We start from the raw sequence: 15,992 nt of genomic DNA, 5'->3' as shown, positions 1-15,992 counted from the left end.
GCCGGTGGGTCTGATACCAGTGGCGAGCTCGCTGTACAATGTGTCTTTGGGGATCCTGCCATCTTCCATGCGGCTCACATGGCCAAGCCATCTCAAGCGCCGCTGACTCAGTAGTGTGTATAAGCTGGGGGTGTTGGCCGCTTCAAGGACTTCTGTGTTGGAGATATAGTCCTGCCACCTGATGCCAAGTATTCTCCAAAGGCAGCGAAGATGGAATGAATTGAGACGTCGCTCTTGGCTGGCATACGTTGTCCAGGCCTCGCTGCCATAGAGCAAGGTACTGAGGACACAGGCCTGATACACTCAGACTTTTGTGTTTGATTCACTTTATATTAATATCTATTGTGTTATATTTAACAAACTTCAAATAAGATCATGACCGCTTGCCAAGAGCTCAATCAATAATCAGTTCTGCTTGGAATCATCAAGTCTTTCATTCATGATTAGTATGAGTTTTTGCACATTCCTAAAAGAACACGAGTAGTTCAGAACACTTTTGAGAGATCGCCATCCTCTCGGTCTCTATTTGTCCACCTACACAAACATATATTTCTGAAATAGAGATGGTTGTTGCATTGCAGATCAGACCAAGGTTATGCTTTAAACCAGTCTTCAATGCTGGAAGGAAACTTCTAAAATGTTTTCACTTGTCACCCCAAATCTTCAACAACTCACTTGCTGAATTCAGTATAAAAATGATGGCAGTTTCTTCGCAGGCAAAGATCCTGGGAAGGCTTGTCTCAGTGGTATTTGGCATGATCATTGGTGACTGAAGAGGCCAATTATTGACCTGCAGGCTCTTGAGTATTTGTTGTGCACCAGCTTTCTCTGTCGGCAGCCTCCTGCTTCTGCACGCATTCATCAATGTCAGCCAGAGAGAGCTGTCTTTACAACTGGTCTTTGAAGTGTTTTCGAGGTGCACCTTCTTCTTACTGGGGCATAGTTCATCATAAAGCACTGCTTTTGGCATTCTGGAATCCTCCATGCATGACTCATGTCCTGCCCCGGCCATTTGGCATTGTAGGAGAATGCATTCATTGCTGGGCAGATTGTCTCTGTTGAGGACCTCATTGTTTGTGCTGTAGTCCTGCCATCTGATGTTCCTGATGGATCGAAGACCATGTTGATGGAAACTCATGCAGTCACATTTGTTTTCTGTACAGAACCCATGATTCTGACCCATATAAGAGGGTGGTGATGACAGCTGCCCTTTATATTTGAATTTTAGTAGAAATGCATAGTGAATGCTAGACATGCTTCAAGAGGCAGCCAAAGGAGCTGTTGGCCTTGGACTGTTGATTGTCTATGTCCTTGTTTACAGTGTGATCATTTGAGATAATGCTACCTAAATAGGTAAACTGCTCTACTGTGTTGAGGTTGCTGCTGTCAATGTTAATCTGCAGTGGATTGTAATTTCTTCAGGGCTACGGTTGGTACAGCACTTCTGTTTTCTTTAGGTTAATAGTAAGACCAAAGGAATTTGCTGCCTCAGAGAAACACTTTATAATGAGCTGCATTGCCTCCTTAGTGTGTGCTAGAAGGGAGCAATTGTCAGCAAACAGAAGCTCCATGGTTTTGATTTGTGCCAGTAATTGTCGCAGGTTGAAGAGACTGCTGTCTGTTCGGAAGTAGATGTCTACACTCTCTGTCAAGCCTCTTGAAGCATCATACTAAGAAAAGAGAGAAAAGAGTTGGTGCCAGAATACACCCTTGCTTCACACCATTGGAGATAGGGACGCTGTCTGAGAGGGCTCCATTCTGCTTGACCTGACTTTTCTGGCCTTTGTGCAGTTAACGGACAATGATGAGGAACCTTGGAGGGCACCCCAATCTAGATAGTATCTTCCAAAGTCCGTCCCAGCTGACTGTATCAAACGCTTGGTGAGATCTACAGGAGCAGTGTACAGGCCCATGTTTTGTTCTCTATACTTCTCCTATCTGTCTCAGCACAAAAATCATGTCTGTAATTCCCCTGTTGGGTCTGAACCTGTACTGACTTTCAGGGAGGCTTTCTTCAGCTCTTGTTGGAACAAGTCTATTTAGAAGCACTTTGGCCAAGATTTTGCCTGCAATGGAGGGTAAAGGTGATGCCTCTATAGTCTGAACGATCAGACTTCTCTCCCTTTTTTTTGTAGAGGGAGACAATCACTGCATCTCGAAGGTCCTGAGGCACTGTCCCTTTCTCCCAGTATATTGTAAACCTATCTGTAAGCCTATCAAGGCTTACACTCCTCCCTGTTTATTGACCTCGACCTCGGCTGGACTATCGTCTATTCTGGGGGCTTTGTGTGGTTTTAATTGTGCTGTAGTGGTCTTGATCTCTTCATGGGTTGGTGGTTCATCCAGCTCAGACTTCACTTCCCTCTGGGAAATCTTTATGATGGGCGTCTCCTGCACCATCCACTGGTCACCAAATAGGCTCTCAAAGTGTTCTGACCATCGGTGCACGATGGACTCTTTATCTATGAGCAGGGTTGTGTCATCTGAAGATTTTGTAGTGCTTGCAGATGGTGGAAAGGTCAATATACAGATCTTAAGGCTTTGTAGAAGGATCTCACATCTCCCATATCTACATATGTTTGCATCTTCTGAGCGAGCGCTGTCCACCAGCTGTTTTGAATGGCTCAGAGGTTGGTTTGCAGAGTGCTGCAGGCTGCCCTAAATGCAGCTTTTGTAACCTGGTCATCAGGGATGCAAGTAGTCTATTGTGGCAGGAGCGTTTCATTTGAAAATGCGCTTGGATGTTCATGTCATTTTCATCAAAACAATCTTGGTTTCTTCTGCAGTGGTTTCATGTAGGACGGATTTCAACTGTTCCCACTGCACTGCTGGGTTAATATCACTGCCCGGAGTCAGGTCACTGCAGAGTCTGTCTTCAGCTTGCTCTGGAAAACTGCTTTTACATCTGGTAAAAATCGAGGATTGTTAAAAAGTGATCAAATTCTCTTGTAAGAACTTCCTTACAGTATTGAAGGACAAGAAGTGGAGCCACAATTTGATGGAGTGAGAATTACACATGATGAACTGGTTTTCTCTCCAATTGCTGTCTTTATTGCTATAACCGATATCCAGAACGATTAAACTCAGTGCCTCAAGCTTTGTTTAGTTTTCTGCTGGGTTTCAACAGTATTCAAAAAAATGTGTGAAGAAACACTTTCTTGAAAGAATTTCTACACAGCATTGAAGACTCGAATGGAGCAGAAACATAATTTATCATATATACAAACATAAGTTACGGAATGCATAGTTAGTTTTTCATACCTGTACGCAATGATAACATTTGAATTATATGCTTGAAACCTTGAACAGGTAGACTTCTTTAAAACTAAGGATTTGATGATGATGTTGAGGTGAGGTCATACTTGCCAACTTAATAGCATTGTACCACCAGAAGAAGTTGCACAGTGCAAGAAAAAAGTTATGAAACAAACCTTTTCAAATAAAAGAATATTCTTTAGGAAGTGCAGAAACTGATATTCTCCAATTAATTATTGCTGCTATAAGATACTTTGGGACTGTTGATCTGATTCAGAACAGCATTAGTCATGTTTTCTGTGGAGACCTGATATGGGTTCTACCCTTTCAGACAAAAAGATTTCAGGAAATTAACTATGGCAATATACCAACAGTTAATCATTTATGTAATCTTAAAGCTAGCTGTTTCCTCATGCACTGTTTTGTGATGTGTGTAAAGAAGTTAACCGAATGGAAGCAGCAGTAAAGCCCTAGAATCAAGGTCGACAGAGGACCCATTGCAGATACCTGTATTTAGTTTCATTTGGAATTACTTGCCGCTTTTGCAAGCTCTGTAGATAGAATAGTTTATCTTGACAAAACAGACTCTCTTTGTCCCATTGGAGAATGAAACATCTATGAAAGAAGATGAATGTGTTTGAAAACCCAGGCTGTAGCTAATTACTCCCCACGGCTTCCTTAATATGCACCCCTTGAAGAGCTGTGCCAAAGAAGAAAATAGCAGCCTTCACACAAAAAAAAACTGGTCACTATAGTGATGACACTGCATTAAGCATGAATCCTGGACAGTTCTCGCGCTAGTCACAAGGGCAAACTCCTGACTATGGAGGAAATGCTGGTAAACAGCACTTGCACTCCACTGTAAAGTTGTCAGTTGTGCTGTGACCAAGGGATGTTCATCATTCCATCAATCTCTTCATATGAAAGATAAAGGTTTGCTGAAATGGCTGTGTGCAAATGAAATGGGGATGGAAGAAGTGAGACTTGCTAGAGAGAAGCACACAACAAGCTGGTGGTGAGTCAGGGTGTGTCAGAGCAAAGGTGTAACATGTGAAATCAGTGTTTCAACTTCCATTTTGAGCAGGTGTTGGTCTCCAAAGGATGAGCACATACCTGGGCGATAAAAATCTGTTCAAATGTGTTTTGTTTATTTGGATCCAAACTGAGAACTGTTCACTTCAAGCTCCAGTGTCTTATAATGTTTGAGAATCTTGAAAATAAAGTTTGATGGCGGTATCATGTTTATCTGTACGGTGCACTCCTTTTTAGGTAAATGATGCAACTGATTTTCAGACAATTTTTGTACCTGTACCATGATCAGAATACATAACAGGAGTTAAAGATAAAATACTTATTAGTGTAACAAATGTGCTATTCAAGAGAAGAGAGACAGAAATAATTTTCAAGAGGTGGTTTAGAGTTATATCAAGAGTTTGTAGAGTGATATTTATGTTATTTACCTTGCACCAGTAGCTTGAAGGACAATTAACACCTTGGCATTTACAGTAATGAGAATTGGATTGTGAAACTATTCATAATAGAACAGGTTTCCATATAAGTCAGTGGGGACCTTTTGTTAAATGTTTATAGACTTCACAGATATAATACATTGTGCCAGGCACTTCAGGGCATTTATGTCTGAATATGGTGGTTTTGGATTTTTATATATTAAACCAATGCAGCTGATATCCAAATTGTAAATGATTCATAATTCCTGGTATAAAGAAGGACTGAAATAAACCATTAAAGATTAATCCAGTATCTAAATTATTAGATTAGATTAGAGATACAGCACTGAAACAGGCCCTTCGGCCCACCAAGTCTGTGCCGAACATCAACCACCCATTCATACTAATCCTACACCAATCCCACATGCCTACCAAACATCCCCACCTGTCCTTATATTTCCCTACCACCTACCTATACTAGTGACAATTTATAATGGCCAATTTACCTATCAACCTGCAAGTCTTTTGGCTTGTGGGAGGAAACCAGAGCACCCGGAGAAAACCCACGCAGACACAGGGAGAACTTGCAAACTCCACACAGGCAGTACCCGGAATCGAACCCGGGTCCCTGGAGCTGTGAGGCTGCGGTGCTAACCACTGCGCCACTGTGCCGCCCCCTCTAACAAAGAGTTTATTAGAAGAGTGGGACAATTGAAAATATCTGTTATTGTTCCCTAAATGGTTAAATGCACATAACTATTTTATATATTACTAAAAATGTAGTTCTCCTAAAGATAAGTAGTTTTAGTATTGAGTATTTATTTAAGTAATAATTATTTAACCATTTTATTACCGGTTTTCTAACTAATAAAATTGCCCTCTCTAGTCAGCCAACAAAAAGGTATATTGTAAAATGACATCAATCTGAAAAGAATGGCCCAAAATTCCCTGTGACAAGGCAAGGAAAGGCACCCACTGGTACTTAGACTTGTGGTTGCCTGTTTAATGTTGACCATATTTTATGTTGTAAATTGCTGGAAGTACAAAGTGGAACTAGCATGACTTCCTCTACAGGGCATCTGGGATCTGAGTGAACAGGGCAAGCAACTCTGTAACTCCTGAACCAATCAGATTGAAGTATTGTGAAATTAACAGCACAAGGACCAACCAATCAGATTTTTTTTTTATTCATTCATGGGATGTGGGCGCCGCTGGCCAGGCCAGCATTTATTGCCCATCCCTAATTGCCCTTGAGAAGGTGGTGGTGAGTATTGAAGTATTGTGAAATTAACAGCACAAGGACCAAAAAGTATAAATTAAAGTGAAAGAATTCAGTGTCAAGTAAGGCACAGAAAGAGAATTAAAGAGAGTGAAAGAAAGATTGGATTAAGAGAGAGACAGAGACAGAGACAAAAGACAGAAGGAAGAAGTTTTTCAAAAAATAATGAGCCAGACAGCAAGATGCTATTTTCGCAAAGCTAATGGCGGAACGGCACATCTCAGATGGCAGCTTTTTAATTTCTGTGTTTAACTGCATCTGCCCTGCCTAAAGTTGCTGTGGTATTGGCACATAAACAACAGTGAGCACCAGTAGCCTCACCATCATTTTAACAGCAAATGTTGAGCCAATATGACAAATTCTGTTTGATTTGAATATATTACAATCTAAGTGAACTTGGATAGGCATAATGTTTACATCAGTACCTGCAAACTGTTGCTGAGGGAAGGCAGCAATTAGAATAGAATCTGCCCCATCCTACATAAAATAAAGCCAGCACATTGGTCATAGTGAAAATAAATGATTTATTTTGTCACTTAATCATTGTGCATTTATATGACACCTGGCACAACCTCAGGATGCCCCAAGGCACTTTATCGACAATAATGTACTTTTGAAGGATAGTCACTGTTACAATGTAGGTACCTTTAAGTAGTGAAGTTAAACCCTTCAGCACAGGATAGCTTTAAACAGAGAGAGATTTATTCTGTCACATCACCACTACAGACCATCTGGTTTATTTCTAATTTATTTGTTTTTTTAAGTTATTTTAAATCTATTCTTGGTGGTAATTTGCTTACATTTCTTATTGAAATATAGACATTATAAAATGTCTTAATGGGTGAAAAATCAATATAATTTAACCAATATTGTATTACAATACACATCTTTAAATTATTTCCATTGTTTAATCTTTTTTAACTAAGCAACATAAATTGTCTCAAAACAGACTTAACATTTTAGTATTGAAATAGTATTTAAAACAAAATCTATTGTTTGGTCTGTATTATCTATATTAATTGCAGCCTTCAGCATTTCCAGCAGAGGTGTTTAAATATTTTTCTTTCACCTTCCTTTCTCATTTTGATCATTTCGCTTATCGGCTAACCTCCTGCAGCTTACTAAGTGTGTGTGCTTTAGTTTTAGATTTCTGTGTTTTGCTAAAACTTAAAGGAGCACTATTTCCTGAAGAAGTGGTAAATCTTTCCGTTTAGACCTGGAAGGGAGCAGAGCAGGTGGGGTTGTGTGTCATTGTCATTACAATATTGTCCCCAGCAACTCAGCTGGTAAATACGCTAGCCAGTTAGTGCAGAGTCAAATAAGCAGGAAGATTCCAGGTCTGTGCAGAGGCAGTGATATCAGCTGAGTTGGAATTAATGGAGCTACAATTGGACCTTGTCCCTCTGGGCTAGAGGCAAGGGGAAAATTCAGTCAGGGTTCCCACTTTTAATTGTTATCCCGTATACCCACTGTAAAGTTTGTGTGCTTGTCAATGTCAGAGCAATGAGGGCAGGACCAAGCTCAGCTTAATGTCCCTAGAGTAAAACAGGTTGCTGAAACTCATTGCCTAGACTCATCCTTGAAGTATGGGCCGTTGGTTGATGTACCAGATGGTCATAAGCTCCTGTGGAATTATATTGCAAAATGCGTTAGCACCTTCAGGAGATGAGGGGAGAAAATGAGGTGCAAGGGAATTTTGTCAAAAGTAATATGATAACACATTTTGTGTGATTTGTGCCTTTGCATCATGTGCTTGCAAAGTAAGCAGGAAAGGTTTGCCAGACATATTTTCATGGAGAGGGTGCCACTTAACTTGGTTCTTTCATGTACTATTCTTGCTGTAATTCAAGTACACAGTCATTATCAAATTGTTATACTTTTTTACAGTCCATTCCATCAACAGATGGTGACAGTGATATGATCGCATTAGGTCAGAGACCGAAAAATCCAATACCGAACATCCCTACAACACTAGATAGGCAAACGAATTGGAGCAAAGATCTACCTCTTCCTACTCCAGAACAGAAGATGCGTCAACAGGCCCAGGCTATTTCTTCCTGTGTTATTCCCATCAATGTGACTGGTACAGTTCCAAAACTTCCTATTTATAATGAAAAGCTATGCTGGATCATAGCTTGAGTGAATGCAAAGTGTTTTCAGTTTTGGGGTGGAGTGTAATGGGGTTATGAAACTCTCTATTGCCTTGTTCGAATGGTCATTCTTGATACTGACTGTTAGTAGGCTATCCCGCTGGTTGGAGGGCATCTGGGCGGACGTAGACACACACGGCTCTCGGTGGAATGGTTAGGAATAGAGACATTGGCTAGTTTCTTCCCTTTATCTGGAGAAAGATGCAGATTTTAACAGGATTACATTAGAGTTTATTCAGTGAAAACAGATAATTACAAGATATTCGAAAGCTTCATAGATTCCTATAATAGCTTAATATGTAATGTACAATATTAGGACCTTAGAGAACATTTTTTTATATTTGTTATTGTGTGGAGATTAAACTGTGTGACGCGATCCTATTAAGGCTTAATGTGGTCATATTCAATTCCTTTGTGAGTTATTTTAACATAGGTGTTCATCTGTTTAGAATAATTGGGTCAACATCTCTGTTAAAGTAAGGAAATTAGAATTTGTATTCATTATTATATGACAATCAAATTTAATTTATAAATAGTCATTTGGTAGTACAGAACTTGAGTATTGCTGAAAATAGAGATGTTCTGTCGAGATGAAAAGCTTTGACAAAATGTCTCTATTTTCAGCAATACTCAAATTTAATTTAAGGTCTATTTGGGCAAGATTCTATGAATTTGAAAAAGTGCCAACAAATACTTAAAAACAATAGCTTTCTTAACTCTTGTTGTTTAAAGCTGAGTTTTAATGATAGGAGTTCCACAATGCCCATTAAGATTAATGCCCATTTCAAAATATTAGTTGAAGTACAAACCAATTTTAAATCATTTGGTTGAATTACATATTAAAATATTTTAACCAAAATATTTTTTCAGTAGTAAATTGGCATAAAAACAAAGAGGGAATCTCATGCTAGTTCTTTATTTTTCTGTTGTAAGGAGAGTGTAACAGTGGCTCAGCAATAGCTGAGTCACATGGTTCAATTTTCTTGTCTCTATTAAATAAAGCGTTCTTAACTCCGGATTTTTACAAGTGGCCTCAGTGTTCCTGTTTTAGGAAGTGGAAAGAAGCAACCCGTGGCTGTATTATAAGGGTCTGAAAGGGTTAATGTTGAGAGAGTGTAAAGAATATCTCCTACCATGATGATGTACGAGATCACATGTGAGAGAGACTTCAAGAGAGATGCAGCAAGGATTTAGAGGAGTCACACTGACTGGTGTGAAGCTGTACATAGTTATAGTGTAATAAGGGTTACGAAAGCCACACTGTGCCTCAGGGTAGATGCGCTCGGCCAGCTTCTGGAGCCTGTTCAGAGCGACTCGAGCAAAGACTTTCCCCACTATGCTGAGCAGGGAGATTCCACGGTAGTTGTTGCAGTCACCGCGGTCACCTTTGTTTTTATAGAGGGTGATGATATTGGCATTGCGCATGTCCTGGGGTACTGCTCCCTCGTCCCAGCACAGGCATAGCAGTTCATGTAGTGCTGAGAGTGCTGTTCTCCCTTCGTCAGATACAGGAGAAATGCCGTGAACAACAGATGCCCCTCTGCATTGCTTTCATTGATCTCACCAAAGCCTTTGACCTCGTCAGCAGACGTGGTCTCTTCAGACTACTAGAAAAGATTGGATGTCCACCAAAGCTACTAAGTATCATCACCTCATTCCATGACAATATGAAAGGCACAATTCAACATGGTGGCTCCTCATCAGAGCCCTTTCCTATCCTGAGTGGTGTGAAACAGGGCTGTGTTCTCGCACCCACACTTTTTGGGATTTTCTTCTCCCTGCTGCTTTCACATGCGTTCAAATCCTCTGAAGAAGGAATTTTCCTCCACACAAGATCAGGGGGCAGGTTGTTCAACCTTGCCCGTCTAAGAGTGAAGTCCAAAGTACGGAAAGTCCTCATCAGAGAACTCCTCTTTGCTGACGATGCTGCTTTAACATCTCACACTGAAGAGTGCCTGCAGAGTCTCATCGACAGGTTTGCGGCTGCCTGCAATGAATTTGGCCTAACCATCAGCCTCAAGAAAACGAACATCATGGGGCAGGACGTCAGAAATGCTCCATCCATCAATATTGGTGACCACGCTCTGGAAGTGGTTCAAGAGTTCACCTACCTAGGCTCAACTATCACCAGTAACCTGTCTCTAGATGCAGAAATCAACAAGCGCATGGGTAAGGCTTCCACTGCTATGTCCAGACTGGCCAAGAGAGTGTGGGAAAATGGCGCACTGACACGGAACACAAAAGTCCGAGTGTATCAGGCCTGTGTCCTCAGTACCTTGCTCTATGGCAGCGAGGCCTGGACAACGTATGCCAGCCAAGAGCGACGTCTCAATTCATTCCATCTTCGCTGCCTCCGGAGAATACTTGGCATCAGGTGGCAGGACTATATCTCCAACACAGAAGTCCTTGAAGCGGCCAACATCCCCAGCTTATACACACTACTGAGTCAGCGGCGCTTGAGATGGCTTGGCCATGTGAGCCGCATGGAAGATGGCAGGATCCCCAAAGACACATTGTACAGCGAGCTCGCCACTGGTATCAGACCCACCGGCCGTCCATGTCTCCGCTATAAAGACGTCTGCAAACGCGACATGAAATCGTGTGACATTGATCACAAGTCGTGGGAGTCAGTTGCCAGCATTCGCCAGAGCTGGCGGGCAGCCTAAAGACAGGGCTAAATTGTGGCGAGTCGAAGAGACTTAGTAGTTGGCAGGAAAAAAGACAGAGGCGCAAGGGGAGAGCCAACTGCGCAACAGCCCCGACAAACAAATTTCTCTGCAGCACCTGTGGAAGAGCCTGTCACTCCAGAATTGGCCTTTATAGCCACTCCAGGCGCTGCTTCACAAACCACTGACCACCTCCAGGCGCGTATCCATTGTCTCTCGAGATAAGGAGGCCCAAAAGAAAGAAGAATAAGGGTTAATATTCTAATTACTCCACACTAAAGAATCTCTCTAAGCTAGACTAATTAAGGTGGCAACATACCAAACATACATACAACATGTTGATCAGAGGTGAGATCGAGAGGTTCTTACCATGCTACACCCAGAAGAAGAACTGAAGAAATTTTGCAGAGGGCGGACCTGGAAAAAGCACCAAAACTGCAGAACTTGAAAAAAGGCTATGAAAACACTCCAGAGCTCCAGGCACAGAGAGTGGGGAATTGATGGTAGACATCCGGTCCAGCGATTTGAAGGGTTCAAGTCGGAGAACCAAGCAACAATCAAGGATCTGGTGAGCAACCCTGAAAAAGGGTAAAAAAAAGTTATCCTTAAAAGCACTCGGCAGGCAGCACCAAGAAACTGATTCAAGGTTGCCACCATTACACATGGCGACCAGAAAAAAAAAATCAAGCAACGAGGCTACAAATACTCGATTCTCTAAAAGAAGCGAGTTAAAGGAGTATAGCAGTAATGCTTTAAAATGGAGTTTAATACAAGGAGGAAATTAATCCTAACTCTAGTGGCGAGATTTCAACCGTTGCCCATAGCGGGAGTCAGCACAGGGCTGAAAAACCAGGGAAAACTTCTGATATTGGTAGGAAAATCTCAAAAGTGAAAGTTAAACAAATTGAAGCTATGGACATTAAATTCACAGCATCGGAGATGTTTGGACACAAATCAAACCCAAAATTGGTCACTCTAGCGCAAAAGATTTCTGAGGTACGGAATTGCTTCAAAATTAGACAGCCAGTCTGAAGCAGAGCAAGTAAACACATTGTTGTATCCTATTGGGGCTATAGCAGATGATATTGCAAGACAAGGTATTAATGAGACACCTGCCAAATTCAATGAAGTTTTAAAAGCTTTTGATTCTTATTTCAACTTGTAGAGCAATAAGATTTTAGAAAGAGGATGATTCAACAGAAGGGTCCAGAAATCAGGCGAAACAGTTGATGCTTTTAGCAATGTCCTTTACAGACAGCTGCAGGATGTGAATATGGAGACCTTATAGCAGAATTAATAAAATATAGCATTGGAGTATTGCTGATGAATCCCTCTCAGATTTAAGTCTAAAGAAGACTTCACCCTGGACAAAGTTATTCAGCTGGTGAGACAAGCAAAGGTCCAGAAGAACAACAGAGCAATCCTGAGAGGTGAAGAAAGACGTTAGTTCAGGAAACGTCCAGCCACCGTACAGTTCCTTAATCAGAGGGCTGTAAAAGAGGCACCGGAATAAAAGGTACACTGTGGGGTGGGAGAGGAAAGCGAAAGATGCCATTAAACCCTGCCAGCGATGTGGCGCCTTAAGTTCCCACAAGCGCGAAGAGTGTCCTGCAATCAAAGCCAAATTCTTCCACTGTATGAAAATAGGGCATTTTAATAAAATGTGCCAAAGTAAAATCTCTACTCCCACAAGTTCAAAAGGAAAAACATTCAAGCATAGAGTGGTTAACAAAGTTAAACAATCTCCTTCAGGAGAGCAATCAAAACACTTTCTTGGTGATCAATTATCTTAATCAGGCAATTTGATCTGCAGATATATATGTCAATATCACTAATTTTAAACTAGACACCGGAGCAAGTATAACATCTAACCAGACAAAGAGCCGTGATATTCAAAACATTTTCTGCAGCCAACAGAAACTCAGTTACACAGCCCAGGAGGGGTTGAACTCAAAGTAAAGGAGAAGCTACAGGGAACATTCCAGTACAAGAGAAAGCAGATATTGGAAATGCTATATGTTCTAAAGAATCAGGAATTCTCTCTCTGAAGTAGAAGAGCTTGTATTGACCTTCATCTTATAAAGAAAGTGGAAGAAGTTAAACAACGAGAACCCAGGAGTCACTTCCAAAAGGAATTCCCGAAATTGTTTACTGGTCTCGGGAGACTGAAGACCAAATATAGTATTACTTTGCGAAAAGATGCAAAAGCAGAATGTCTTTTCATACCTAGGAAGTTTCCACATCCACTAATGAAGCAAGTCCAACATCAACTAGAAGACATGACCAGGACGGGAGTCACTACTCCTGTTACTGAACTTACAGGTGTTCAAGAATGGTTCCATTTCCTAAACCTAATGGTGATCTTCACATTTGTGTAGACTTAACCTAATAAGGCTGTGACACAAGAAGTTCATCCGATGTCCTCAGTGGACGAAAACTTGGCAAAGTTATCCAAAAGTACTGTCTTCATGAAGCTTGATGCGAATAGTGGCTTTTGGCAAGTTCAATTGGATAAGAAGTCAAGGTTATTGACAACCTTCATTACTCCATTTGGAAGATTTTGTTTTAACGGTCTATCATTTGGGATCAAATTAACACTGGAAATATTCCAGAGAACTATGTCAAATATTCTACAGGGCCTTTAAGGTGTAATATGACATATGAATGGCATCTTAGTTCACAGTGAGTCCATTGAAGAACATAATCTTAGAGCGATTTTGAATCGTCTGCAGGACAAAGGCCTACCACTTAATGAGAAGTACGAATTTTCAAAAACATCCGTTCGTTTTATTAGGACACATTATCAGCAGTAGCAGCATAATGGCAGACCCGCAAAAGACGAAAGCCATTAGCGAATTCACATTTCCTATTTCTGTCCAACAAATTCTTCATGTGCAGATGCAGGATGAAGCATGCATCTATGTCCGCCAATATTGCAAGCAAGATTGGCCACAACAGAGTCCCAAGGGTAAGAGGATGAAAATCTTCTTTGAACACAGAAGACACTTTACCATTGTGAATGATTTGCTGATATATGACGAGAGACTGGTGATTCCAGAGTCACTCCGGATAGATATCTTGGAGAAAATACACCAGGGTCATATGGGCATAACTAAATGTAGAGCACGGGCTCAGGCATCTGTGTGGTGGCCAGGAATATCAAAAGATATAGAAGAAATAATTTCAAATTGCCACGCATGTGCAGTGCACAGACAGGCTCAGAGAGAACCTCTTATCTCAACCAATTCCCAACCAGACTGTGGGAACATCTGGCAATGGATCTATTCACCTTTGATGGAAAAACCTATCTAAATGTAGTAGATTACTTTTCAAGGTAGATCGAGGTTAAACATATGTACACAACAACAACTGAAGCAGTCGTTCTAGTGTTACAAGAAATCTTCACAACACATGGTATACCTGATTAGATAGTGTCTGATAATGGACCAAAATTTGCAAACGATTACTTCATGCACTTTGCCAAAAACTGTGGATTTGTATATCTAACATGTTCCCCTAGGTATCAACAATCTAATGGAGAAGCTGAGTTGCACAGTGGCGCAGTGGTTAGCACCGCAGCCTCACAGTTCCAGTGACCCGGGTTCAGTTCTGGGTACTGCCTGTGCGGAGTTTGCAAGTTCTCCCTGTGACTGTGTGGGTTTCCACCGGGTGCTCCGGTTTCCTCCCACAGCCAAAGACTTGCATGTTGATAGGTAAATTGGCCATTGTAAATTGCCCCTAGTGTAGATAGGTGTTAGGAGAATGGTGGGGATGAGGTAGGGAATATGGGATTAATGCAGGATTAGTATAAATGGGTGGTTGTTGGTCGGCACAGACTCGGTGGGCCGAAGGGGCTGTTTCAGTGCTGTATCTCTTAAAAAAAAAATTAAAGCACTGTTAAAGAAAAATCAATATTTTTAAACAGCACTTCTGAACTACAGAACTACTCCATTGTTATGCAGACTATCACCATCCGAACTGTTAGTGGGAAGAAAACTTAGAAAGCAACTACCAATCCTACCTAAGAAGTTACTTCCAGGACTACAAGTACATGATTATCAGAGAGTTCAAGACAGAGAAAAGACTTACCGAAAGAAACAAGCCTATAATTATAACAGGAAATACCTTTCCAGGAATCTACTGAAGTTGTCAGAAGGGCAAAGGGTATGGGTACAAGACCAAAGCAGAGAAGGAGTAATTGTCCAGAGAGAGGGCAATCAACAGCGATCTTATTTAGTAAGAACTTCAGAAGGTACTATAAGAAGAAACAGAAGGAATCGTATTCCTATTCATCAAAGATGCCAATCAGTCATACATCTGGATGAACCAGATGTTGAACCTGAAATTCAGAAATCACCACATACTATTAACCTTAATGAAGGCCGTTCAAGTCAAGAAACGAGAGCTCAGAGAAGAACTACTAATCTTCCACATCTGATGACAATAAGATAGGGGAGAGTTGTGAAGCCTCCTGACAGATTGAATCTATGAAGCCAGAGACTTGGGGGGGGGGGGGGGGGGGAGATGGAGTAGTATGTAAATAAAAAAAGTGAATGTATGTAAATATATATGTTTGGATAAAGACTTGGGGGGAGATGTAGTATAAGGGTCTGAAAGGGTTAATGTTGAGAGAGTTTAAAGAATGCCTCCTACCATGATGATGCAAGAGATCACGTGAGAGAGACTTGAAGATAGATGCAGTGAGGCTTTAGAGAAGTCCCACAGGCTGGTGGGAAGCTGTACATAGTTATAATGTAATAAAAGTTAATGTTCTAATTACTCCAGACTAACAAATCTCTCTAAGCTAGACTAACTAAGTTGGCAGCGTATCAAACAAACATACAACAGTGGCATGTTGCTTTTTGCTATCCACTGACTACTGCTGCTGGTGACTGTTGGTTGAGGACAGGATTGGGCTGGATGGTGATGTTCCCTGTAGTTGCATAGCCTGTTAACACTTGATGTTCAAGCATACCTATGGATAAAGGTCACTTGGGGGAGGTACCAGAAGGCAAAATGTACACATACAAATACCCTGGCAAAGATTCAATACCTTCTGAAGAAGGAGGGAGGAAATTGGATACCAGAACAGAAAAAGAATTAAGAAAATACCCTTGGTGACACTTCGCAAAATAATACTTCAAGCTGTGACTTTACACTTTGGCAGTGTTCTGTGGAAATTCAGACACCAAGG

General features: G+C 41.1%; 1 protein-coding gene across 2 annotated transcripts in view; it reads left to right on the top strand.

Moving 5' to 3' along the window:
• The window catches only part of nhsb (Nance-Horan syndrome b (congenital cataracts and dental anomalies)), a 474,669-nt gene that overhangs the window by 420,312 nt on the left and 38,365 nt on the right, over nucleotides 1-15,992 (top strand). For both annotated transcript variants that reach the window (XM_068040418.1, XM_068040416.1), the window contains exon 5: nucleotides 7,870-8,065. In XM_068040418.1, the coding sequence (XP_067896519.1) occupies nucleotides 7,870-8,065 (196 nt within the window). The remainder of the gene's footprint in view (nucleotides 1-7,869; nucleotides 8,066-15,992) is intronic.

The sequence above is a fragment of the Heterodontus francisci genome, chromosome 10, assembly GCF_036365525.1.
Source record: "Heterodontus francisci isolate sHetFra1 chromosome 10, sHetFra1.hap1, whole genome shotgun sequence".
Classification (NCBI taxonomy): domain Eukaryota; kingdom Metazoa; phylum Chordata; class Chondrichthyes; order Heterodontiformes; family Heterodontidae; genus Heterodontus; species Heterodontus francisci.
Note: the sequence above shows the minus strand (reverse complement) of the source record. Positions and strands in the feature narration are given on the sequence as shown.